Raw genomic sequence first — 26,215 nt, 5'->3', positions numbered from 1 at the left:
ACAGCTAAGCCTTTTGTAATCTGAACTTTCATATGATGACCTGAGATCCAAAAAGCCATTTCTTACCATCACACTCCTTTCTGTTCAGTATGTGCACACCAAGTAGCTGACTGAAAATTTGAGAGACATGGCAGAAGTCTTTCATTCCCACCAGAGAAATAACTTGTCCCACTAAATCGTGCTGCACCACTACTGACATGCTGGAACACAGAAGCTCGATAAACCTGCTGTAACAACTGGCTGTGAAAGATTTCATTTTATCACTACCTTTTATCAACAGAAATTACCATTCTAGTATTAATCATCATAACTTAAGTCTATCTTTTCTTCAAGCTATATGAAGATTGACAAGGTGTGTCTGGGTATGTGGGGAAAGACTGTCTTTCCTTTTTTTAAAAATAACTCTACCTAATTTCTCTGACCTGAAGAGGCCTCATAAAGGGCCAAAAGATGCTCAAGTGCCTAAACTGTTTATATATTACATTAGTGTAAGTTGCAGATCATAAAAATTAATTTTTATGTCTTTGTAAAAAGATAACTTCTGCATTTTGGCTCACAAACATTGAAAATACTTTGTTCAATTCCTTTTTTGACAAAATGCTTAGAAGGTCCTACCTCTGATATGCCATATTTGTTCATAATTGAAAACTAGAAGAAATGCAGACCAAAACTTGTAACTTTTGCCTTTTGAATAACATATTGCATTTACAGCTTTGTTTGGGTCTAAATCTCACTTGTAATAAAGTATCATTCAGCCCACCACAAATCAGTTATTTTTTCCTTTTGACAGGAATATTTGTTAACACTAACATTACTGAAAGTGCATAAGAAAAATGCTCTGTAATATGGATTACCAAGAATAACAGCTACCAAGAATGAAAGCTTAATTAAATTACTGATTTGCAGGTTAAAATGGGAAAGTCTACTTCTTTGCTACTAGCATGAATACTGATTCTAATGTGGCAACTGACAAGTTGAAGAAATGTATATGACTATTTTTGTCTTTATTTATGTATGTTGTTACTGGTTTTCTGAAAGAGCAGTTGAAACCAAAATACTTCCATAACTTTACATACATACTCATGTGATAATAATTCAGACTCTCCTGATCTTTTTTAATACCTCTGGGATGAGATGTCACTAAGACGACTAAAACTGCATTAGAACTGGTACATTTGACACTTCGGAGGCCACGCTTACACACAAAGCGAAATAAATCAAAAAAATAGCTTTATTTTTTAAACCCAGAAAGTGTAAGAGGGTGGGTGCGATATAGGTGGACCGGGTAAGCATTATAGGTGGTGTCAGTAGCGGGTTCATATGACATTAACAATCTACTCCAGTGAATGGCACCATCCAAGTACTGCGTGTCATTCTGAAAAATGCAGTAGGACAGGCACCCCCTACTTACCGCGCATCTACTGCCACTTGCTTATTCAATCTGTGCCAGGCAAAAAGTAGGAGCGTTTGTCATTCTATCGCTATTACAGAGGAGGTTAGGCAATTTGGCAGTTTTTAGTTAACAGTGTAAAATAAAGTCTTCTTTTGTACTTTTCTAAGTGACAAAGATTGTACCTTTTCTGTCATATGCCTCCTGAGGGGCACGGCAGACATTTTCTGAATCTTCAGGCTTTCAGGTGCTTACCTGCCAGCATCCCTTTCTCACACCAAACAAAAATTTTGTTTTGTCTCAAAAAATGATCATTTACAAAGATCTCTGATAAGGCTCTACAGGAAAAGTTAGTGGCAAAACTGGACACAAGTTGATTGTCCTACAATTCTCACACTTTTGATAGTCTACAAGTGCAGTAAGAGCCTTGCTATTTAGTTTCTTATTAAAGGGTGAGAACCATATGCTTAAAACATCCCTTTTGCATATGATCCAGCACGTCCCTTCTACATATGATCAGGAGCATCATATGGCCATTAACAGAAAGTGATTTCAACATGTCACCCATTGTACTGAAATTCTCGTCTGGCAGGTAATGGCTTTCAGAATCATCTACATACCAGGTCATTATAAAGAGATGCTCATGTTCCTGAATTTTGTATTTGTGATTCTTTGGTCAAGATGCCAACTTCTGATACTTATTATGACACAAAGCCACAGAAGTAAGAGACCATGCACATCAGCACAACACAGTAATTACTTAGCTATTTTCTTGGTTTCATTTTACATGATTTGACAGGATATTTTTCTAAACCTGTGGAGTTTAGGAAATAGCATGTACTCTATTCCATTCCATAAATAACTGAAAACAAACCAACAGGAACTATGACAATTTTAAATCCTTAAAAAAACCCCATGCAGCAGAATTTCAAGTTAATTCTCAGGAACTAAACATAGACACAAATATCACAGAAAAGCCTAATAGCTATGGGTATTAGGATCCATAAGTGGAACCTATCACTTTCCCATAAGATGCTTGTTTTAAAAAAAGGAAATAATTCACTGCATCCCTTTTACTGGTTTGTCCTGAAGTAGTTAGGCAATGTACTACTCATCAACCTGAAGCAGCATTAAACACACCGTCTGTAGTTCTTTAAAAACTTTGACAGTTGACTGTCATACTTGCTATGATACGTCTTTGTATTCCTAATACACATCCCTTCAACATGCAGTGAAGTTTATCATCTACCACCTAGTTCCGCAACACGATGGATTTTCACAATATATAGCAAACATATACATTTGCAAATTACCAACAGGTAATCAAAATCATCAGAGTACTTAAAATCTATCATAAATTTACAACTGCAAGCCGTTCATTTAATGTTTAAGTGAATGAGTTTTGCCCCTCAAGAGAAGTTAACGCTTATTTAGATTCATAAGGATGGTTAGTTTATAAATCAGATTGGTAAGATCTGGCCTTGTGGTTAACGGGCTGTGCAACTCTGCAACAAATATACTTTAATAAAATACAAAAAAAATCCTAAAAAATTTTCCACTAATTTCAATGGAAGCATTAAAGAGGAGGGGTAATAAATTTATAAAAATGTCTGTTCATCAAAAACAAAATGGTATTTTTCCAGAAAGCTTACTTAAGAAATCCAAAATAAAAAAACCTCAAGAGTAAAGGCTTAGCTTACCCATCTGTATGGCACTGCAAGGACCTTTGTAAATTTTTCTGTTTTATTTCCATTTCTGAAAGATCTCTTGACAACAATGAAAACAGCTCTTGGCCTTTTCTTTCCTAACAGACTATATCCAGAAAAACCTGACTAGTATTCTAATTTACTGAATAATTTATGATGCATCAGAAGACAATGAATTTTGGGGCAGCTTAAGAAACACTCCATGTCTACAAGCCCACAGCACTGAGATTTTGATCTTCTCTGAAATGAAATTTTACCTTTAATATGAAATCATTCTAATATAATAAATTACATAATTACAAGAACTAAATCAACCATTACAGCTTAGAGGCCCAGCCCATAACACTGAATTCTCAAATTACATTTATAATGAACCATTCATTGCATTTGTAAGATAAAAGTCTCCTTCTCAAAATTCCTACAAATAGTGAAAATGAACTGTTACTTTCGCTGTCCTCCAAATCAAGTGCTAAAATACAGATAAAATATAAAGAATTCAAACTGGAATTCTTTCCCAGAGGAAAATCTTTGCATTATCATCTGCTCCCCAAGGGGGTGGTGGGGGAGATGCACACAAAATAGCCTTTTGTTTCAGCATTCTTGAAACACATACTAAAAAGAACTGTCTTAATTATATTGTCATATGTAGGCAACAACACAGGGAAAATACATTATGCAATTTTCATGTTTTCAGATTAAAAAGATCTTGTATAACCCTTTTACCTTCTTTTTAGGGTCGTGTATTTGAAATTAACTTTCTCTTAATAGGTACTTCTAGACCATAAGGAAGTCTTTGAAATATTCCCAATGAAACTCCAGAATTCATTACATTAGTTATAAAGATATTATTCCTTATTAATATGAGAATAAATTACATGATGAATGCTGCCATTCTTAAATGAAAAACTGAAAACACCAAGCACTGCAATTTCCCTATTTCCAACTTCTGAAACACATCTACACTGTAGAGCAACCTTACTCATACGTACATTCCATACTTAACACACAATGGTTTTCTTCACATCACTGCAGAAGTGTTTCAGTACAAGAGATGAGTGTGTTATCAGTCACTTTTACAATGCATACTATAGAGTACTTAATATTGTAAAAAAAGGAAAAACAATACTTAAAAAAAATGAAGTCCATATTCAAAAAGCACTAGGTAAAAATGCAGTTATGTTGTAAAACGAAAAAAAAGTGCAAACTTTTGCCTAATTACATATTACCTAATTGCCATATTCCTTATTTATTTTCCATGGCAAAGATAAGGAGGTATTTGGGATAACACTGAATTACTAATTTAAGACAGAAGTTGCAATTCTTAAGTGCTATGACATAAGCCACTTAAATGCAATAAAGTAGTATTAAATCACATTGTTTAAATCAATTTTTTAAATTATATGTCTTTATGGCTGAAAAACTAGTTCATAAAGTTATCCTTCAGCTTTAAAGTAATTAATGTGTTTTGCATTTTTGATCATCTAGAAATGACAGACTTAATTAAATTACCTCTGGTATCCCCAGCTTCCTACATGCATCCAGAAAGTTTTCCACGTTTCTCCTGCATTTGGCCATGCTAAGTTTAGGCTGTAAAAACAAGAAAAACAGTTTATGACACCAGAAGTCAATAACATTCATTCAGTCAATAAATTCATCTACTGGATTGTTCTTGTACTGATGCACCATTTCCATATTTCTCCTGAAAAGAATGCATAAAATTCTGCTCAACTTTTTTTTCTACCACTCTAAAAACATCATGTCTACAAATACGATCCAAGTACGTAAGTTGTGGATGCCGTGTGCTTTTATTAAAGTCACCAGCACATTTAGATCTCTATTTGTTCACATTCAGCTTGTGAGGTTCTAAAACCTGCCTCTTAACGATGATTTGTGATAGATGACATTGATTTGCTGGACAGCAAGTAAACTGATGAAGGATTTCAACATACATCATGGGGAACAGACTTAACTGTAATTAACAGGCTCTTACTTTTTAAATATTTTATGTACTCACAAATGTATAGTAATGATACACCATTTTAATGTCTCTGAAGAAGAAATTCCCTATTACTGTAGAATTTCAAATACTTCCATAATTTGTCTCACTCAACTATTCACCGAATAGTTACAGAAAGATGATGTTACAAAAAAAACCAAACCAACCCACAAAACCCCAACAACTCACTATTTTGCTTTTTCAATGCAAGATGTGAAACCATGGTAATTCCTGAATATCCACTTAAACTAAGAATTCAATATAGTAGCAGGGACTTTAAAGAACTAATTTTCTAGGCTAAAGTAATTTGAAGAATGTTTCAAGCAAGAGAACATCATCAATATAAACTTGAAACAAAATTAAAACAGATTTAAATATTTGCTTTTTGTTATAGAAAACACCACAAGATTTTTATCTTTAGGGGAAAAAAAAAGGAAATCAGCAACAAAACTTAATTTTTTTACCCCAGAAATTCAAGTTTGCATATTTTGGCCATATCGTATTTTTACCAAAGACAGAAGTAATTTAAAACCAAGCAACAGTAAAAGAAACTCCACTAGACCATCTGAGAAAATGCCTTTTTCTTAAAATCTGTCTTCTGGGAAGTTCTTATAGATTGGCTCTGAAATCCACATGCTATTCTCAGAATCGAGTATCAGGCTGTACATGGTAAATATTTACCAATATGTACATTCAAAAAAAAAAAGGGGGGGGCGGGGCAGATAGTCTAAAAACATACAAAACCTCTTCAGAACCAGACTGGTATCAGAAATCTGGAACAAAGATCTGACCAAGAAAAAGACATCAATAAACAGAGAAAATACGAAGAAAATTAAGTTTCAAGAAATGCACACACACAGATTACATAGATTTTACGTCCTGAAATCTTCAGGTCCTTAGGTTTGGCAAGCCAATATTAAACTACTACAGCACATGTTTCTATTCCATTCCTTCTGCAGGTAAAAGGAGTAATTTCTACATTTAACCCAATAGGAAGAGTATGCTATTAAGTGCTGTAAGTGCTTTAGTTACATGACATCTGCTAAGCCAGACATTGCTAAAGTTAATCTCATATTTCTTCAATCAACAAACAAGGGGCTAATTTTCTTTTAAAAAGGGTCTCCTATAATAAAATCTTGTAATCATAGAATTCCATAATGTACTGAACAAAAAGGCCATTATGAGAAAAAATCTGATCTGTTGCTAGATCAGAGAGACGCAGGATAATTTTATTCACTTATAGATGTGTGTATATACACACACACACACTATATTTATATATATAATATATAGAAATTAATGAAAATTTGAATTTGTAGTAATGTAAATGTTGCCCCACAGCAAAGAACATTCATTGAACAGCAACCTGTTTTATGTAACCAAGTATCATTTGGCAATTAAACAGTAATTTTTTTTAAACGTTCCTCCCCCTCACCCCAATGTAACAAGAAACATTCAGCTTACTACTGCTGGTGAAGGTACATGAATACTTCCTACAGACCGAGGACGAACATGATTTACTAAATGGCAGAGAACTACACCATCCATCAGAGCAGACCCCAAGTCTTCAGGCAAACAAATCTTTAGTCTTGTTTCAATGTTCTGCAAATGAAGAACACATACATGCTGTAATATAGAAATGGATGAAGGGGACAAAAAGGGAATATATATCCTCATCTTCTCCCATGACATATAGCCGGTTTTGGAGTTTTGCTTTACCAAAGAACACACTACCTTTATATAACTAATTCTTTAAAAACTAAAAACCAACCCCCTGTACCCTATGTTGGCCACTGAATTATGTAAACCTCTTTAAAAGAACTCAACACGTCAAATGCTGCTGTCATAATATGCATTTATTTTTATATATACATATAAAAACACATATGCATGCAATTAGCCATGTGATTGCACTACATGTGGCTCCTTCCTTTCACCATTCCCTCGAGTCTTCTACTTATGCATCTCAAATTTTCTTTATCATCGGCACTTTAAATCAGAACTACATTGTGTTAATCACTGTACAAGCAGAGAGTAAAAGGCAATCTTTCCCTAGTAGCCTAAAAATTACTTAGGAAGCATTAGAGCGATCAGAAAGACAGGTAAGGCAAGGCAAAACATTCAGATTTAAAAGAGAGTTTTGGATACTTATTAAGTAAAACTGAAGTCTCATTGAAAAGAATTTGATATTGAAAAATAAAATACTTTGAAAATATTTGAGAATTTTCCAGGAAAAAACCCTACAATAAGATTGTTACATATGATGAGTTTCCTAAATTGTGCTCTGTCCTGGTTTCGGCTGGGATAGAGTTAATTTTCTTCCTAGTAGCTGGTACAGTGCTGTGTTTTGGATTTAGCATGAGAATAATGTTGATAACACACTGATGTTTTAGTTGTTGCTAAGCAGTGCTTATACTAAGTCAAGGACTTTTCAGGTTCCCATACTCTGCCAGCAAGGAGGTGCACAAGAAGCTGGGAGGGAGCATAGCCAGGACAGCTGACCCAAACTGGCCAAAGGAATATTCCATGCTGTATGACGCCATGCTCAGTATATAAGCTGGGGGGAGTTGGCTGGGGGGCAGCGATTGCTGCTCGGGGACTGGCTGGGCATCGGTTGGCAGGTGGTGAGCAATTATTAAACTGTTCTTATGTCTACCCATGAGTTTTCTTACTTTTGCTCTTCTGATTCTCTCCCCCATCCCACCGGGGTGGGGAGGGTGCGCGAGCGGCTGTGTGGTGCTTGGTTGTCGACTGGGGTTAAACCATGACATGCTCCAATCTTGAAAACATTCCAACGCTATACTTTGAGATCACTCTTAGATTAACTCTCAGAGATAATTACTTCCATTATCTTAAAATAGATATTTCTTATTCCTAGTTGAACCTCCTTAATGTCATTATTCTCTGTTAATACATTACCTCAATCTATGCTGGGTGTTTTAGGTGAAAACAGATTATTCTCTTTAGAATCAAAGGAGAGTGTAGGTTGGAAGGGATTTCCGCAGGTCACCTGGTCTAACAAATTTGAAATGAGATCAGAGCCTTGGTTTGTTAAGTTCTGGATATCTGCAAGGAAGGAGATTCCACAACATCTCCAGGCAACCTTGTTCAGTGTTTCACCACCCTTATTGCAAAGAATTTTCTCCTTATAGCTACTTGAAATTTCTTTCTCTGCAATTTGTGCCACTGCCCCTCATTCTTGCACTGCGCATCTTTGAAAAGCCTGGCTTTATCTTCTCTATTACTAGCCTTCAGGCAGCTGAGGACAGTCATATGATATTCTCAGCACTCTCTTCTCCAAGTGAAAGAAATCCAGCTCTTAGCTTCTTCTTCATACATCCTTTGTTTGGGTGCCCTCACCATGAAGTAGCCTCCACTGAACTCACTCTGGGGTTTCATTATATTTTCCCAGGTTTTCTTTTACTAGACACACTACTCAAGTACTTACATGTATGGTCTCAAGTCCCAAACAAGGGAGTGCATCACATGTACTAATATGTTTTGCTTTCACCTTGGATTAATTCATACATTAGAAAACATTTTTGGTGTATGAGATATGTACAGAAAGTTATACATTAAGAATACATTTTGAGACTTTTTTCCAAATCTGTTACAAACAGGTTTATATAAGTTAATGAATTAAAAATTCCTTCTCTTAAAAACCCGATTTGCCTGCTGGGAGACTACTTAGTATAGATCAGGGTGCCTTTTTTTTTTTTTATGAGCACAGCACATCTACAACACTATTTCAATGCCAGTTCATGGTTTGAGACTAGATTTAATTAAAATTGAAGACTTCAAGAAGTGGATCAATTATCTTTAAATTTTGTCACCATTGAAGAACTGCTCTCTTTTTCAAAATCATCCATGCTACAGCAGCAATTTGTTCCACTTAGCATGTCAAAACTATTGAAAGTTTACCCTTTGAGTGACAAAAATCAACCAGTATTTCTTGCTAGACTCTATTGCTCAAGAGTAAGTGGTGAATCACCCTCAAAATGACAACTGTCTGAAGTGCCCATGGATGTATACAAAATCAAATGGCTCAAATGGAGGAAAAATAAGTCTGTCTCTGAAGAAAAAGTTTTATGAAATGGAACAATTTCTGTAAAAACACACCATTCTAAAGAAAAGGGGGGAATGTATGGAAGAAACACCAAAGTTCTCACAATATATGGCTCAGGTGAAACAGTTAAGCTAAAGGTAACAGTGCATTTAGATTTCTAAATAAGGAACCTGAGTACTGTAATAGTTGTTCCTTCTTGTTTAGTGCCCAACTTGGTTAAGGATGCAGGTTCTGTGGAGTCTCACTAAATTCTAACATTCCATGAAACAATTCAAAAGCAAAATATACTAAGGGATTGTTTATTCAATAAGTGTGAACTTAATGACTTACATGGTCTGGCTATTTTCCTGTACAGTACATAATGAGATGGTCTGGAGGTTGCTTCTCTCATTAAAGGACCCAGTATACCAGAGTAAACTTTATTAATTTGAAAAATCTCACTATGTACTTCCAAACAGGGCCAATCTTCTAGCTTCTGTCACCACTCCTTGACTTGTAATCAAACTTGTCATAAGAGACAACAGAACTTTCATTTCAGGACACAATGCTTCAGGGTGAGGGCAAAGAAGGATAGTGCATGGAGCTGAAGGTCAGTAACACATTAAACCATTATTACTGGTAATACCTAATACTAATACAGTGTAGAGAGATCCTTATTAAGTCTCCATGATCATGTCTGATATGGTGAATAACTTTTTTCTACTTTTCACTGTGAAGGATTAGCTGAACTAATGCACAAGGCAGGAACCTCGAGGACATTATTTTTAGGAACAATTACTTGGGGACTTGCTACATACTTGTGGTAACTCTTCAAAGAAAGTTACATTAAAAAGTTACGTAAAAAGCTGCATTGACACTGCTGGCTAGACTACGCTCAGAAGAACTACATCCCACTGCAGTTTATTACTGCTATTTCAATTTTCTTCTCCGTTACCAATAACCGTCTCATCTAATTCCTGCATCTTGTCCTTTTGGCACCATCCAAGTTTAGAATTGGTAATATACTACATTCAATCAATTATGGAGAATCTTCAACAAGATCTGTTCTGTTCAAAAATTCAGCAAGACAAAGTAAGATTAATCCAGGCTTAAAGCAGGTGAGGGCCTGAGATAAGGGAATGAAGATCTAAAAGTCCTCATAGTCCTACATTAAACAACCCACCTTTTGAACACTATTTGGTAAGGAGAAAAAAGTGAATTCTCTTGCTTTAAAATTAAATAATACAAGATGTTATTTAAAATAAATGAATAATTTTGGAATTAGTCATTCCATGAAGCTAATGACATAAGAACAAATAATCTTGTAATTCGGTTGCAGTATCAAAGTCACCTACCACACTTTCAGGATTTGCACTGCGTTTAGGAGTGCACTGATACCATCTCCATGATGGTATCATAGGATACCAATGATACCAGTAACATGACATAACTGGAAACCTTGACAGGTTCAGGCTCACAACATTCCTTGCGGCAAAGGCTGTCTTTTTTTTTTTTTTTTTTTTGACAAAAATAGGTGTCACTCAAACAGCACTACCTAGGTATTAGCTGAGTAACACAGACCCTATGCAACCACATGCAGCAATTTTTGCATCAGGCTCTAGCTTCTATATTCAAGACAGTATATCAGGAAACCATCTTGTATATTCAGATCTTCAAGTGATGAAATATTAATTTCATTTCTAAGAAAGTTGTTTCAAGCATTAGTTATCTGCTTTAAAAAAAAAGTTTCTAACTTCAGCTTTAACTAACAGATTTCATTATGCCTTTTACTTGCTAGACTGAAGACTTCTCCAGCTGTTAGGAAATAGTTTCTAGACCTCTCTACCTCTAAAGGGATCACTTCATCCTTTCTGATGGAATTAAATAAATTCTTAATTCCACCAGTGCAAGGCATGCTGTTTAACTGTACGTCATTCAGGTAACTCCCATTATTATTTCCCATTTTTACAAAACCTTTCCTGAAGTACAGATATCTCACCGTGATAAAGCACTTCAGGAATAGTCTCATCAATGTGATTTGCAGAAGTAATATTGCCTCATTTAACCTTTTTAATATTCTCCTACTTAGACAACTTTCCCAAAGAAAAATTAAAAAATACATTCCATTAGCACAAATTAATTCTACCAACACATACCTCACGTAGCTGTTCCACAAGCTCTCTCTCTTCTCTCATCTGCTCCATTTTCCTTCGAATTGTAAATTGTGGGTCTATCGATTCCAAATTTCTTTGTGGTCTTAAGAACACTATGATTTTAAAAAAGACAGATTTTAGTTTAAAAACTAACATCTTGATTTATTAATTTCTAAATGAAGTAAAATCCTTAAGAACGTCTCCAGCAAAAACCGTTAGAAAATTTCTCTGTCCTAAGGAGGACAGAAAAATCTGATCTTGGATTACAATCATAAATGGATATTTTCTGGATATTGCTCTGAACGGCATCATGCGCCATCAACGGAGTGGATAATTTTTCAAACAAATCCTAATCTCAACAGGCAAGTTTTGTCAAATGATTAAGCACCTGCACTGTCCCTTAGAGATTCTGATCTGTACAAAACTTTGTATCTAACATGGCAAGAAACACTTCTTATTCTTTTAAGTAGAACCCTCTCCTTCAAGATGCTGAATTGTGTAACACGCTGTGACAAGCATCTTCCTACACAGGACAAACTGCTTCCTAGATAAGGTTATACTAAAAAAAAAGCCCACCCACCAAACAAAGACTAATGTAGGCAGACTTAGCCGTTCAGTAAGTCTGCCTCCATTGAAAAGTCGTACTGCAAATGTAGCATGGCAAAAACTCACCGCAGTACTCCCTCCCACCAATTCTCTCAACTGTATCACTTTACCCACATATAGCTCCTTGAAATAATTACATTAAATCTCTGCATATATGCACCTCTACACTTCCTTTTTTGTGATCAATGACTGTTTTGAATGGTTCGGAAGAACAAGAAGAGGTACACTCAAAAAGCGACTGTCACCTGTTTGCCACTCAAATTATAGGCCAACTTGATTATTATGGAAAATGATACTGCTTCAAATAGTGTTTTCTATTATTACTTTCCCGCCTCTCTCCTGAACGCAACAGGAAACCCTAAGTACCAATTAATAGGGTGGAAAGTACACAGCCTAGAAGCCTCCGTTTTTACATACAGCTACTGCTCAGTCCCAATTTTGTTAATTTAAGGCCATTAAAGAAAGAGAGGATAATTTCTGGGTCAATAAGTAACAGGATAGAAGAGAGGAGCCTTTTGTTTCCTAAAAGGCACATTAGAAAATTGGAAGTGTATGAATTGCCAATAGCACCTACTAGAGGAATAAAAAAAGATGAATTACTCTTGACTGTACAAAAGGTACGTGTGGGTGTAATCACAGTAATTCTGATGTTCCATTAAAAATTGTGGCACGTCAGTCATTTTATTTAGGTTGTGATTTGGGTAATAGGTTGAATTTTAAAAATCAGTCCTCAAAATATCTAACAAAATAAAACATTGAACACTTGGTAGAAGAAAATTTCATCTACGTTCTGACCAAAAATAAACTGTTAATGAAGCCCCCAAATTAGTTCAGGGTCAACATACATAATTGTACCCTCTGACATCAACATGCTCAGATAAACAAGACAGTTTCTGCACAAGAAATACTTTGAAATCTCAGACAAGTCTAGTCAACAGGAATCTCACCTAACTGTACGCAGGTTGGTTAAGTAACAAAACTAATAATCTGAGCTACTTCTCTAGCCAAAGGGACAGACAGACACCACCTATTATAGGTAATTTTAAACTAATTAATACATTGGTAAATTTCTGATGAAAGCACTTCTATATGGTGAAAATTAAACAATTAGAAATATCTAAAATGTCATTTAATAAATCATATAGTTTAGGATGGCTACAGGTTGGTTAAGTAACAAAACTAATAATCTGAGCTACTTCTCTAGCCAAAGGGACAGACAGACACCACCTATTATAGGTAATTTTAAACTAATTAATACATTGGTAAATTTCTGATGAAAGCACTTCTATATGGTGAAAATTAAACAATTAGAAATATCTAAAATGTCATTTAATAAATCATATAGTTTAGGATGGCTACAACAACAACAAATCAACTCCCCCAAGTTTTCAAAGTGCAAAACCTCTTACCCAGGACTTCCATTAAACTCCAGAATTGTACTGAATTAAAACTTCTGCATCAGCAACTCTGTAAGAATTTTTTGGAGACTGCTCCTAAATTTTTAAGAGCTGAAATAAAAATCTCCTACCACATTCAGTAAAAACTGTAGTTGCAATTTCTAAGATTTTCATTTTAGAAATAGTTCATTGTACAACTCTAATAATTGCGCTTTGCTGCCTCTCACAGATGAAATACCGTACTGAATTAAAACTTCTGCAGCAGCAACTCTGTAAGAATTTTTTGGAGACTGCTCCTAAATTTTTAAGAGCTGAAATAAAAATCTCCTACCACATTCAGTAAAAACTGTAGTTGCAATTTCTAAGATTTTCATTTTAGAAATAGTTCATTGTACAACTCTAATAATTGCGCTTTGCTGCCTCTCACAGATGAACTACCTAGATAAAACCTTGCTTGAAGAGTAATACCATATTTAAATGGTATTTAAATGCCACTGTAGCTTTATTAGCAGCAGCAACATTTCAAATGATTCTCTATGAAAGCATTAGTTCATATTTATGTTCAGTTTTGCAAGTGTCAGAGTATTATTATGGACTTCATTCAGTTTGGCCACAGCTATCTTTGTTTAGGCCTTTGCTAAGCCAATATGAATGTCCCAAGACCTACTTCCTTCCGATTTCAGACTACAAACACCTGTTAATGAAAAGTAAATATCAACATTACTTATTCAACTCCATTCATGAATGAGACATACATTCCACCACGAGGAAAAAGGCAGGCTAATCTCAAGGCAGTGGGAAACTACAATTAAAAGTTTCTAAATAAAATAAAGTAAGTTTAATTGATTAAAAAACAAAACACTCCCCACACACTCAAAAGCATCAGTTATAAAAGTTTCAGTTATTTACTGAATTTAAAGAAAAATGTTCTAATGCAGGAAGTTTTGGCAGTCCTGAGTATTGCTTGCCTTTCTGCATTACACACGTTTTCCAGCAAGGGGAGCCCATATCTTACACACACCTGAAGATCTATTTTTTACTCTTTCCAAAAGCAAGTTTCTGCTTTTTGAATCCATGGTCAACCAAGGTTATTATGTAATGCTTGTTCCAATAATTTTTTTAAAAAGTCTCAACAAGTTAAATGGGCAATAGTTAATAACATGATATGTATTTGACATACCACAGTCAAGGACAAACTTCCTTGTGAAAATTTTCCTTTTTGTACTGAGTTATAATGCACATAGGTGCACTATTTATAGCACATCAAGGAATTTAGTGTCCCAAGTACTTACTTTGACAACATTATCCTTCAGGTAAACAACAAAATGATTTAACCTGACTCTAAAAATAATAGACAAAAAGAACATTGGACTAATGACAGGCAGAGGTGAAGTCAGGCTAGAAGTTTATAGTTAGATTTCCCTTTGATTGATTTATTCAGTCCAAATTTAAGTAACAGTGAAGTTATTACACAGAGTCATTTGCTAAACCAAAGCCTCCACAACGGTATGGACATTGGTCTTGGGAGACCTGTCTGTTCCAAGCCTTATAACCTCCCAGAAATTCTGGACTTGGCCTCCTCTATTACAGAGCTGTTGCCAGATAGTTACATTAAAGATGATATGAAGTATTAAGATGCTACATCGATGCATGGCATTTCTATATCAAAGGCTACAACCTATACTAGCAAGCTACACAGGGCTAGCGCATGGATCCTCAGCACTGGCCTGCACACATCAATACTGTTAACGATGTTGCTTCCTGGTACAGTTTTGCTCGGTGCAAACCCACTTCTCTTCTACACAATGTCTAGGTATAGCTTGAGGAATAGAACAGGCAAAGGACATTCCCCAAAGGCAGCTTTAATGCAGCCATCCTGTTTCGGAAAGTAAGAGTGCTTAGGTATGGATTTGAATCATGCTGTGCCAACTAACCTCAATGCCAGAGAATGGTCTCTGGTCCGTTTTACTTCCTACCATAGGAAGATACACCTTGGATAACAAACTTAGCCCCAGATAACAAACTAAACAGAAAGGCAACAGTCCTGATTTAAAAAAAAAAAAAAAAAGTTGTAAAAGCAGTTTTCTGTTGTCACAGGCCAAGGTAATAAACACTAACATTTGCATTTGGCTTAAGATTTGAATGACATGAGACATCTATCTGTTCCAAATGCGCAAGCACATGCTAGTCCGTACTGCTCGTTTCATTTAGAAGAATAAAACAGTAACAAATCTAGATTAACATAGATCAAATTCTGCACTGATAGAAGTACCTCTAGCTTTCTCTGTTAGAATATTCATCAGCAAAATGTCAAGTTAGCTTCATACCATCATGAACTAAATTCAGTTTTTCAACTTACCATTATCACAATTCTTATATTCCATACTCATTTCCTTTAGGAGCTGATTCCTCACATATGCTGTCTTTTATGGTTTAATAATCAAAAGCACTGTGGCAATAGCGAGTATTGTCAAGTAATGAACTGAACTAAGAACGTAGGCATTCTAAACTAAATGTTGGCATTTATCATTCAAGATTTGTGGTCTTGGTTTCAATCTGATGCTTTTGACAGTTTCACTGCCTTCTAATTCCTAAACACCCTTCTAATTTAGGGCAACTAGAAGAACAACAGTCCTACTTTAAAAAAATACATCTGCCTATCAAATATTTATAAACAGTTTAATTGTCTAGGTTCTGTTTCTTCCATCTGACATTGAACTATTAATGCAGTATAAGACCCTGATAGCCCAAACTTGGCCAGCTTTGCATATTAGTGCCATGACTCAATGTACTATGACAGTGACACCCAGGAGAAAAAAAAAAACAAAAGCAGCAGTAACAAAGTCCACTAATGTACCTGGTCTTCACTATGCACAGAGAAGTTTGACAGCTTACTAACAGTTTCTGTTGGACAGAAATCACTATTTTTGCTTAGCTGATTGTTTCAGCTTTGTTTCTTCATGGATTCCTCTTTAATTAAGTTAGTTATGCACCTGCATCAATAACTGCAGATGGGAGCAGGATATTTTTATTTACAGTATCTATCAAAAAAATAAATAAAAAAATGCAGTAAAGACAGTAGTGAAATTAATTGCTGTTTGAGTACAACTTTTATACACCCTTAAAAGTAAAGCAAGTAAACCTATATTGGAAATAGTTCTTGGAGTGGATATCGTGGCAAAAGTTGTTTTGCCACACTTAAAAACAGTGACACTCTTCACTCATTTAATTTTGATACTACATATTCTACAGTAAATTAACGTGCATCCTCTGAGGTATTTAGTCTTATAAACATCCCCTCAAGAGTACTGTCTTTCATCCTCAGCCACATGGGGCATTTGCCATACATTCAGGTTTCTGAAAACACAAAATTAAGTAAATTATATATGGAACACCTACCATTGTCACTGTCTCCTTCAGATGGGATACTGTAGCTAAAGTTGTCCCATGTTTGTGCCTGTGTAAGTGTGTTGAAGGAGATAGGAGGAAGACTGAGGGATGGGTCTGCTGGAGGGGAGTGATAGCGAGTCCAACCACGGTGGTATAAGGACCGCAGGGGGGATAAAAGGGGGCAGCAGCATTTCATATATGGCATTAGGATTGTATGGTAATGACGAAGATGTAATTCAAAGGTGATTAATACACAATGCGTAATTTTTGAGAAAAGAATGAAAGATGGTGCAGAATAAAAAGAATGAAAAGTTTCATGTTAGTACTTGCGAATCATACATCATATGCGCAGTTAAGGCTGTTAAGCTTAGCAAGATCATTGTAACCATAGCACTTCACACAACTTGTTTACAACCAAGTTTTAAGAAAAAGTACCCATAGATTTTACATTATAGCCTGACAAAAACCTTAACTCTGTGAATCAGAAGGTAATACATCAGCTGTGAAGTTTCAGCAATGCAAAGTTCAGAGAATAAGAATTTTGGTATTTTTTGTAACTATGTAATAAGAACACTTCCTCCCCCAAAGACAAAGAAAATCTACACATCCATATGAAAATATTATTACATTACAACTTCCTAGCTGGTTTTGATAAGTAGCAACTACATTATCCCTTGGATTCTCATTCTGTTGAAATATGTTCTGCAAGTACATGTACTACAGATGTTCTCCTTTTGTTTTAATTCACTTAATGGTACACGCAGCACTACTTTTATTTCTTGCTGACTCCCCCAGCAATAAGTCCAAACCTACAATGGGCCCACCACCCAAGGAAAGTTCTGGTCCTCCGCAACTTTTACAGACTTTCCAGGGACAAGAACAGACATACAATTCCTCCAAAGGGTGATCCTAAGTTTGCGCCACAAGCCTTGGCAAACCTGCACTGTAGACAGTCTTCTAACAAACACAAAGTCAGTAATGATCCAGCTGGGCTCTCTAAAGCATGCAGAATTGCACATTTCCACAGAAGGTGCAACAGAGTCTGTAGACTATTCACCAGATGACTGTAAAAGCATGTCACACCTACAGGTCATGACCACCCATCAATTCATTATGGAGCTAAACTTGTACAGCAATACAGTCCCTATTCTCCGTCCATTCTGCCTTCTCTCCTTCAACTAGTCATGACAACACCCCTTATTTGTTCCTCAAATCCTTCAGTGGACATTTTTATTCCTTCCCCACCACATCTACTCTGCACTTCTATCTCCTAATTGTGGCAAGGATTTTCGCCCAGGCTTTCCTCAAATCTCCATTCTACAGTGTTTCAGAACTGGACACTGACATCCTTAAAATATCTCCTCCCTGCTTATCTTCAACACGTCAGCCATCCTTTCAAAGCTTCCCACTGGTTTCCTATTTTTCTGACACAGAATTTAAATCTCTCTTTCTCTGCCCTTCACAAGGATGTCACTCCTTAATGAGCTTTTCCTGTATCTGATCACAATGTTCCTTACCACTTCTGCCACAAAAATTATGAACTCACTAATTTCTTGGTTTCCTACATATGTTTCCATGTTTTAGCTACTGAATCCCACACACAAGCAACATTCATGCTCCTCAAACTAAACTGGAGATTATAAACTACCTCTACTCTAAATGCTAAACCATAACCCTAAATCAATTTAAAATTACTGTGTAGATCAAAAAGCAGCTAAAACCATTTAATATTAGAAGAAAGTCCAAGGTAAAGTTTCAGTAAGCACAGAAAGTCCCTATTTTATACCATTCCAAATTAATTATCATAAGGAACTTAATCACATAGACTTTCTCCTTCCCACAATTCTGGAATCTGTATTAACATCATAATTCAGACAGTGTCGTATAAAACTTCACCTTAAACTTCTCTTCACACTCAGCTGTTCAAGAGCTCTCTCTCTTTACCCACGCCCTTTTCCAAAGCCAGTTTACTGCTTCTGACTATTGGGACACCGGATCAGCTGAACCTGAGTCTCAGCACAACTTAAACTCTGAGCAGAGTCAACACTGGGTAACAGAATAAAGATTTATGGCAAATGATAAGAATCTTTAATTATGCTGGCAATTAGGATCCTCATTATTTTCCAAAGTACACAGATAACGCAGGTAGGGAAGAAAACAAATGGAAGGAAAAAATATCCAGAGATTAGAAAAACAGTAACTAGCACTGAAAAAAGGGAAAAATACTGTCAAGTTCTAATGATCATTATGTGTTCCAACAAACTTGAAAGACAGTGAGGCAAGCGTGTCCACAGAACTAACATTGTGCTTCAAATCCTCTACAAGTTACCAAAAATGAAGACACTGGATTCACAAGTAAGATTATGCTAAGTAAACAGTTGCAAGGGAGCAACTTTTAACTTTACAATACAAACTGCTTTGTGATTTTGAGTTTTGTCAGTGCTTCTTTTAGCCTCTGAAGGTACAATTTTTTGTTTGTCTGTTTGTGTTGCTGTCACCTTGTTCAGCAGAAACTATGAAACACAGTGACCTCAAAATGGCACAGAACAAAAGCAAAAAATATTCGAGTACTGCAAGCTGTGTTAGTAGGTGTTCAGGCTTCAAGGTTTGGCTTATTAAAGATATCATGGCAAGAACTTTGCAACACTCAGTTTCAACAATTAGCACCACTCCGAAGATTTTAATCAATTCATGAATCAAGCATAAAGAGTTTAAATTTATTAACTATTTTGAGTTATTCCTTTTCAGAGAGCAAAAGCACTTCCCAAGAGCAAAACTATGGTTCTAAGAAAACTTGTAATTATTGGTTCTTTTCAATAGTAATTTTTTAAGGTTTTCAAAACTAATGTGAATTTGAGAAGCCCGTACTCTATGCAAGTAGTTAAAATACAGGAGGAAATATTCTGAAAAATTAAAAAAAATCCTCTGTCTCTTTACCTTTTATGTAAACATCTGACCCTTGAAAAGAATCTGTCAAGAAGTCAAAACACATTCACTACCTTTCAAAACATTTTCTTTGGGTAACATGTCAGCCATCAGATATGAATTTTCCCAATGTTTTGCCTAGCTTTAAAATGAAAGAATAAAAGCACCTTCAGTCCTGAACACATATCAGTATGTACTAACACAGTATGTATTAACACAGAAGTTTAAGCCACTGTGGTTTACCCTCTGGAAGCACTTTCATTTGTGTGTGTACTTCAAAAAACTGGAATCCTTACCAGAAGTCTAGAACAGTTTACCTTCACCTTTCCAAGAGACATAAATCATTATGTAACGATGGGGGGGTGTGGGATAGAACAGAAAGCAACATTTATTTAAAATAGATGAAAATAAACTCTCAAATTTCAGCAAGGTATGGTTGCATATATTTTCATTGAAAATTTGCCACTATTTTTTCCACCGTGATGTACACATTTTAGTTAGAACACTTAAATGTTCTTTTAATTTTGCACTCAGATTTTAAAGATTTATAGAAACAAGTAATTCAAATGTAAGCTCTAATGAAGTTAAATAGCTAAAACTCATTTCCAATGAGTTTTAAGGTTTCCCCTAAAGTCATGAAGAACTTAAATGAAAAAAGCTATTAAAATAAACTACAAACTGAACTGAAAAACTTTCCCGGATCACAGAACTGCTGGACCCCTAGGCTAGCTCAGCTCTAGGGCAATAAAGCAGTATATAATTAACAAGTACAAATTCAGACAGTGATAGGATGGTTCAAACTCACACAAAACTTGCAAAGTTTTAAAGGAAATACAGCGAAGAAACTAGAGACATGGCAAGCTAACCAGCTTTAACAGGAAAAACATTCAGGATTCACAAACATGCCAGTATTTTCAGTCATGTACTACTTCTGTCTGTAAATTATTCTTATGTGTTAGCAAAACAAATTTTAACACTACTTTTAGAGTAATTCTAGGGTGGGAGCAGGGGAGAAAACAATATGCAGCTTCACTACTCCTTTGCAAGGTTTCATTTTGTTACATTGTGCTACATAGCTAATATACTGTCTTTTTATCTGAACTTGGACCTAAAGTTTTAATATTGCCAAATTCCCCTGTCTTACCATGGTATAAATTTAAGGTAACATGACTGAAACTGGATGCGATGAGGTGAAAGATTGTGCAGTAATGGCTCTAGCTTGGTGACTTTGTAATTTATGATATGGAAAGGAGAACAAATTCAGATTATCAAATTTTCTGCAACCCACAGCTGTGACCAAAAGACACCATAGTATTGGCATACTCAAAGCAATTCAAATATATGAATTTGAATTGATATAGTGCAGAAAATCAACAGATTATAACCAACTGACTTTGGTATTCAATGAGGCTATACACAGCTGCAATATAGTCAGGGGAAGAACTGTAGGAGTTGTGCACATCTGGTCTTCCATCACGCAACTTGGAGGATTTGTTGCAAAGGACTGCAACCATTACAATCCAGTCTTCCTAGAAATCCTCTAAAAAAATTCACTAGCCTATTTTGCCCTGACCTATTACAGTCATTAAGTGTAGGACATCTTGGCGCACTGATACATCAAGATTTGGAAGCACATGTTAAACTAACATGTGAACAAGTAGTCACAGTCTTGCATTCTCTCCCACAACGCTGCTTCCAGTCCCTGGCAGCAGATTTCACTGGCAGCTCAGCAGGACACAGGCTACATCCCGTGAAAGCAGCAACATGGCATGGGCCCATTTGCCTTCACACATCTTTCTCCTAAGAGTGTTATCGCAATGTTGCGACTGGACTGTGAAATATTACTCAATGTTTTATTTTTTCCAAACCCTGAAAGGACCCATTTGCTCATCATTTAACCCATACTTTAAATATACAGAGAAATAACAACATCTCTAAAGCATCAGGAACATACAAGAATAGAGCCAGAGTTTAACAGTCCAACAAACTAAGAAATGCAACTGAAGAGATCTGTCAAACTGTATAGCATAACTACATGAGAAATTTAAAATACCCTCTTCATGAAACAAGGTTGGTTCAATACCATTTCCTTTGCTTTTTAAAACTTTTTTTTTTTCCCCAAAAAATCTATGGGTACAATTTCTTAAACATTCAAATGTGAAACTGCTGCCATTATTGCCAAGATATTTTGTTATGGAAACTACAAGCTTGTAGTGTTTACCAGCATTTGATTAAAAGCATTTGTGGTGAATGTGAGAAACCAGAATTAGTCTTAGGACGCTGAAACATACTGAAAAACCTACGGTTATTCTTTAGAGGTGATGTGAAATAACTTAACAATATTGACGACCTCAGCACAGAGAAGATAAAAAACTGAGTTTAATCCTGTAGCTAATCCTGTTTTTAAAGGAAGCTGTTTTCCAAGCCCTCAAATATATCAATAGGTTTGGGTTTGGTTTTTTTTGGGGGGAGAGGGGGGTGTTAATAAACAAACTGCTGCTTGTTAAAAGATTGATGGTTATGCAGATTTAGTGCATTGCAAATTCATTAAACTCAGCTGCTGGCTGAAGTAAACATCTAATCTTCCTATAATGCTTGATCCTTACACAAGCATAACTACTGAAAGAATCATTGCAATGAGCAATTTTCAGAGCAATGCATAAGCGTTTTCCAAACAAGCCTAATTATTCACACATATTATTCAACAAAATCTAAACTGTATCACTACATACTAATTAAGCAAAAATCATATTTCAATTAGTATGTCAGCACAGATGATATATATGTATAAATGTATAAAATATGTGTATTTATATACATACACATATTTTTTAAACATACATACAAGTAATTTTATAAAACACCTAATTTATTAGTAAGGGATGAAAATTGATCCATATATAATGTGCCAAATACATACTTGTTACAAATTCAATCTTGATTCAAACCTATAACCTTAAAATGTTCTAATCTTCTAACTGTTGTACAGAAAATGTTTCATCACTGCCTTCTTAAGGGAACAAAATACAGACATCTATTAATAAAACAGATGTTAAAAAAAAAGTACACACAAATTGGTTCATTTTCTTTCCCACATTACCTGATCGTGGCTTCAGGCCAAAAGGGATTGTGGTGTTTGTAGTAGGAGACATTGTTGGACTTTTATCCTTGTTCTGTGTAATTCAAGAACATAAATCTAAGTAAGAGTAACATCCAGAATATCTCAGCACAACTGACTGTATAAAATGCAAAAGTTAACAATACTGCACACTACAACTATTCCACCATAATCTGATCACAATATAGCCTCAAACCTATGATAATCTCCCTGTTTTATTCTGCCCTATTCCTTTGCTGGAAAAGATGAGTTTCTGACCAAAGACTGCAAGATATTCCCCCTAGCTATAAATAAGCTCAATTATTTCTCAGTTTTCTCCCACGTAATCACTTGGTTCCATCAAACATACATTTTTGTGGCATAGTACATTTAAAAAAAAACAAAGCAAAGACACGTTTTTTCTTTAGATACGTTTGTTTCTTTCACAGAATTAATTACCACTCTGCATAGTATTTTCCATGCAACACTGAGTTTCTGCTTAAAAAGCAGAAAAGAGCAAGCTAAGCATACACCTCAGAGCAGGCCTGCCCTTGACCCTGAACTAGGCTAACAGTTGCAGCAGGAAGAATGGAGTAGCAGCATACAGGAGAAGGTGAGGTATAATCATCATACCATCAATGGTAACATAGAGAGTCCTATAACTGAACTCCGTAATGGGAATCCTATTTAAAAAGTGATTCCTCAGGGAGCCAGGAGCTACAGAAGTCCCATCACCAAGACTGGTGGAAGGTGGCTTGGTGCTCATGAATTTGCAAGATGGTCATACACAGTGCAATGCAGAGGGAGAAGCCCTGTTTCTGCACGGAAAATATGAAGGGAAAGAATCTCCATAAGGAGCTCCCTACAGTTTCCTTTTTTGACCTTCTGCTGAGATTCGCATTGTGCAAGTGACAGGATCAGTAAAACCAGACTCCTCTCTGAAAACTAATCAAGGACATGACACAACTGTGCAAAAAGAAATTGCACTGAAATCAACAGAAACTCTTGTGGAACAAGGAAAAGTCAAAAAAAAGAAAATGTGGCAGAACGAACAAAATATAAAAAAATTAAATGTTTTATACTAAACTATGTAACTCAAACAAGCTTATCAGAAAATATATTTTTCTACCCTATTAAATCCTTAAAACGGCAAGAATAAACCACAGGCCAAATAAACCACATAGCCATTACTGATGACCTCAGTCATATTTTCTGTGATACTCAATTACATGTTTCATTTAGTATATGAACAATTCATATAAAACATATAAGAGAGAAACAAATGGCACTAGCACCTTACCTCATTGTGAGAGGTTTGCCCACTTGCATTCCAAACAATTAGATCATTCTGTGTGTTTGCAAAGGGAAAAAAAAAAAAAGGAAAAAAAAAAAGACCATTTCAGCAACTATATTAGTGATACACCACAACAGGATATTTTACTCATGATACTCAGATACACATTAATACTTAATTCTTTTTTTCACTGAAACAATTAATTTTCATGAATAATACATACTTTTATTGCTAGTTGAACAACATTTAAAAAAAACCTTGTGGAAATTACTCTCACAGATTTGTCTTTTTTTTTTTTTAGTTTCAATCCTAAGTGATTATAACTGCATTTATAAGATTCTAATGTTTGTTGGTTCAAATGCAGTATCCACTTTTGTTTCACAGATTTTGTAATCAAACTATCACCAAGAGTTTAATATGCAAATATAGATTTTTAATATAGATTTGAAGAAAGAAGTATTCCGTAAGCAATTCATTTTATAATTGCAGTATAACATACCTTTTGTTACCACTTCTGCTATAGTTAAATTGGAAACATGTAAATCACATTAATAAATATGAAATACAATCATTAATTCTGCATCAATCATAACTCAGTCACAGCAGAAACACAGCTGGCATAAGTAAAAACAAATTGTAATTCAATTCAAAATCATTTCCTGAGGGCCAATTTTTTTTTTAATAGATAAAAAATGGAAACAAAAATAAAAGATGGCACTTAGAACACTTGATCCCAACAGTCACAGAGCTTTCCAAAAGTTAGCAAGATGGGAAGGAAGATTACACACCCATTTTGCTTCATGACCTTTCTTGACTACTTTTCAAGCTTAAAAAAAATTCTTCAGCTTTAGACTTCTTTCATAATAATACCTCAACCACTGTATTACCTAGGATAAACAGAAAGAAATCTTACTCATCTGATCCCAGCCAGTTCTACCTGGGGACTCACACGCTTGAGCACTCCTGTGCTCAGGGACTATGTTCTTGTGACAGACCTGCTAGTTTTGCCTATGTTGCAGGTCTAATCTCTCTCACAGCATGCAGGTTACTAGTCAGAATTTTGAATTTATGCAAAATTGAATTAATTTAGTAACACAAGTGGTAACACAAGTGCTTACTGTACTACACAGAATGTAGAATGATTAAAAACTTGCTCTTGCAAGGTGTGTTTCCATTTCATGGAACGCGCCTAGTGCTTTCACCTGCATAACAGTCTAGGTCAGGCTCTTTACAAGTGTTTAGGAAGATTTATTTCTTCTTTTTAAAAGGTTCTTAAACATGGATCAGCAACGTCCTTGTAAAACAGTTCATCAAAATACAGAGACCACACACATTTTGACACTGAATTAGCCTTATCTGTTAATCTCAGCAATGTAGTAAGAACTGTTCCAAATAAAGTGTGGTAACCCCAACGTAGAATAATATAACGGAAGAGATGAACCAGCTCAATTTTTTTGAATTTGGTATTTTAAAGAAAAAACAAAGACAAAATTAAGACTAACAAAGTCACAAGGATATCATAGGAATATTTGACAGTAATGATAATTATACATAAGAATATTTGAAAAGCATCAAGCTAAACCAGATTCAATCTATGTCTGAATAAGATAGACCACATTAAGGTACTACCAATATAGACAGAACATTACATAATTTTTTTCTCTGAATCTTCTTGCAAGAGCAGTCACAAAAATCCCTATACAAACAAGTTCTGAAGTAATAACATATGCACCGAATATTTAAACTAGATTTTTTCATAGTTCTTCATTTCTGGATTGTTGCAATGTACACAAAACTTAAAATATTTTTGAAACTTTAAAACTATCATCTCAACCTATGTACAGTCTGTTTGTAATATTAAACACATTAAAAATACTGCTGTTAACAAAAACTTAGCAGCTTGTATAACTACAAGAGTATTTGGGGTGAGGGGGAAGAGGAATCAGGTGTTTCATTTTATTGAAGATCTATCTTTGAGGTGACTTATTTTTTCCAGGGGAATGCAACCACTGCAACTACTATAGTGTTTATTGGAAGAAAAGACTTTTATGAATTTCGTTATATCAGTTTTTTCCTGAGAGATAGGTCTTAATCAACTTCCCATTTACAGTCAAACCTTGAGATTCATGCTAAGGTGCAAAAAAAAAAAAAAAAAAAAAACAAAAAAAAAAACCCCCCAAAACAACAAACCCCCCACCACAAACCCACAGCCTGCT

The 26,215-nt window shown here is 35.3% G+C and overlaps 1 protein-coding gene across 1 annotated transcript in view; it reads right to left on the bottom strand.

Moving 5' to 3' along the window:
* The window catches only part of LRCH1 (leucine rich repeats and calponin homology domain containing 1), a 167,253-nt gene that overhangs the window by 16,136 nt on the left and 124,902 nt on the right, over positions 1-26,215 (bottom strand). The window contains exons 15-20 of the mRNA XM_009284911.2: positions 24,006-24,053; positions 22,709-22,781; positions 16,693-16,797; positions 11,294-11,403; positions 6,557-6,694; positions 4,606-4,683 (exon numbers count right to left, since the gene is read on the bottom strand). Of these exons, the coding sequence (XP_009283186.1) occupies positions 4,606-4,683; positions 6,557-6,694; positions 11,294-11,403; positions 16,693-16,797; positions 22,709-22,781; positions 24,006-24,053 (552 nt within the window). The remainder of the gene's footprint in view (positions 1-4,605; positions 4,684-6,556; positions 6,695-11,293; positions 11,404-16,692; positions 16,798-22,708; positions 22,782-24,005; positions 24,054-26,215) is intronic.

Source organism: Aptenodytes forsteri, unplaced genomic scaffold (genome assembly GCF_000699145.1).
Source record: "Aptenodytes forsteri isolate BGI_AS27 unplaced genomic scaffold, ASM69914v1 Scaffold199, whole genome shotgun sequence".
Taxonomy (NCBI): Eukaryota; Metazoa; Chordata; class Aves; order Sphenisciformes; family Spheniscidae; genus Aptenodytes; species Aptenodytes forsteri.
The sequence above is the reverse complement of the archived record's forward strand: the minus strand, read 5'-3'. Positions and strand labels throughout refer to the sequence as shown.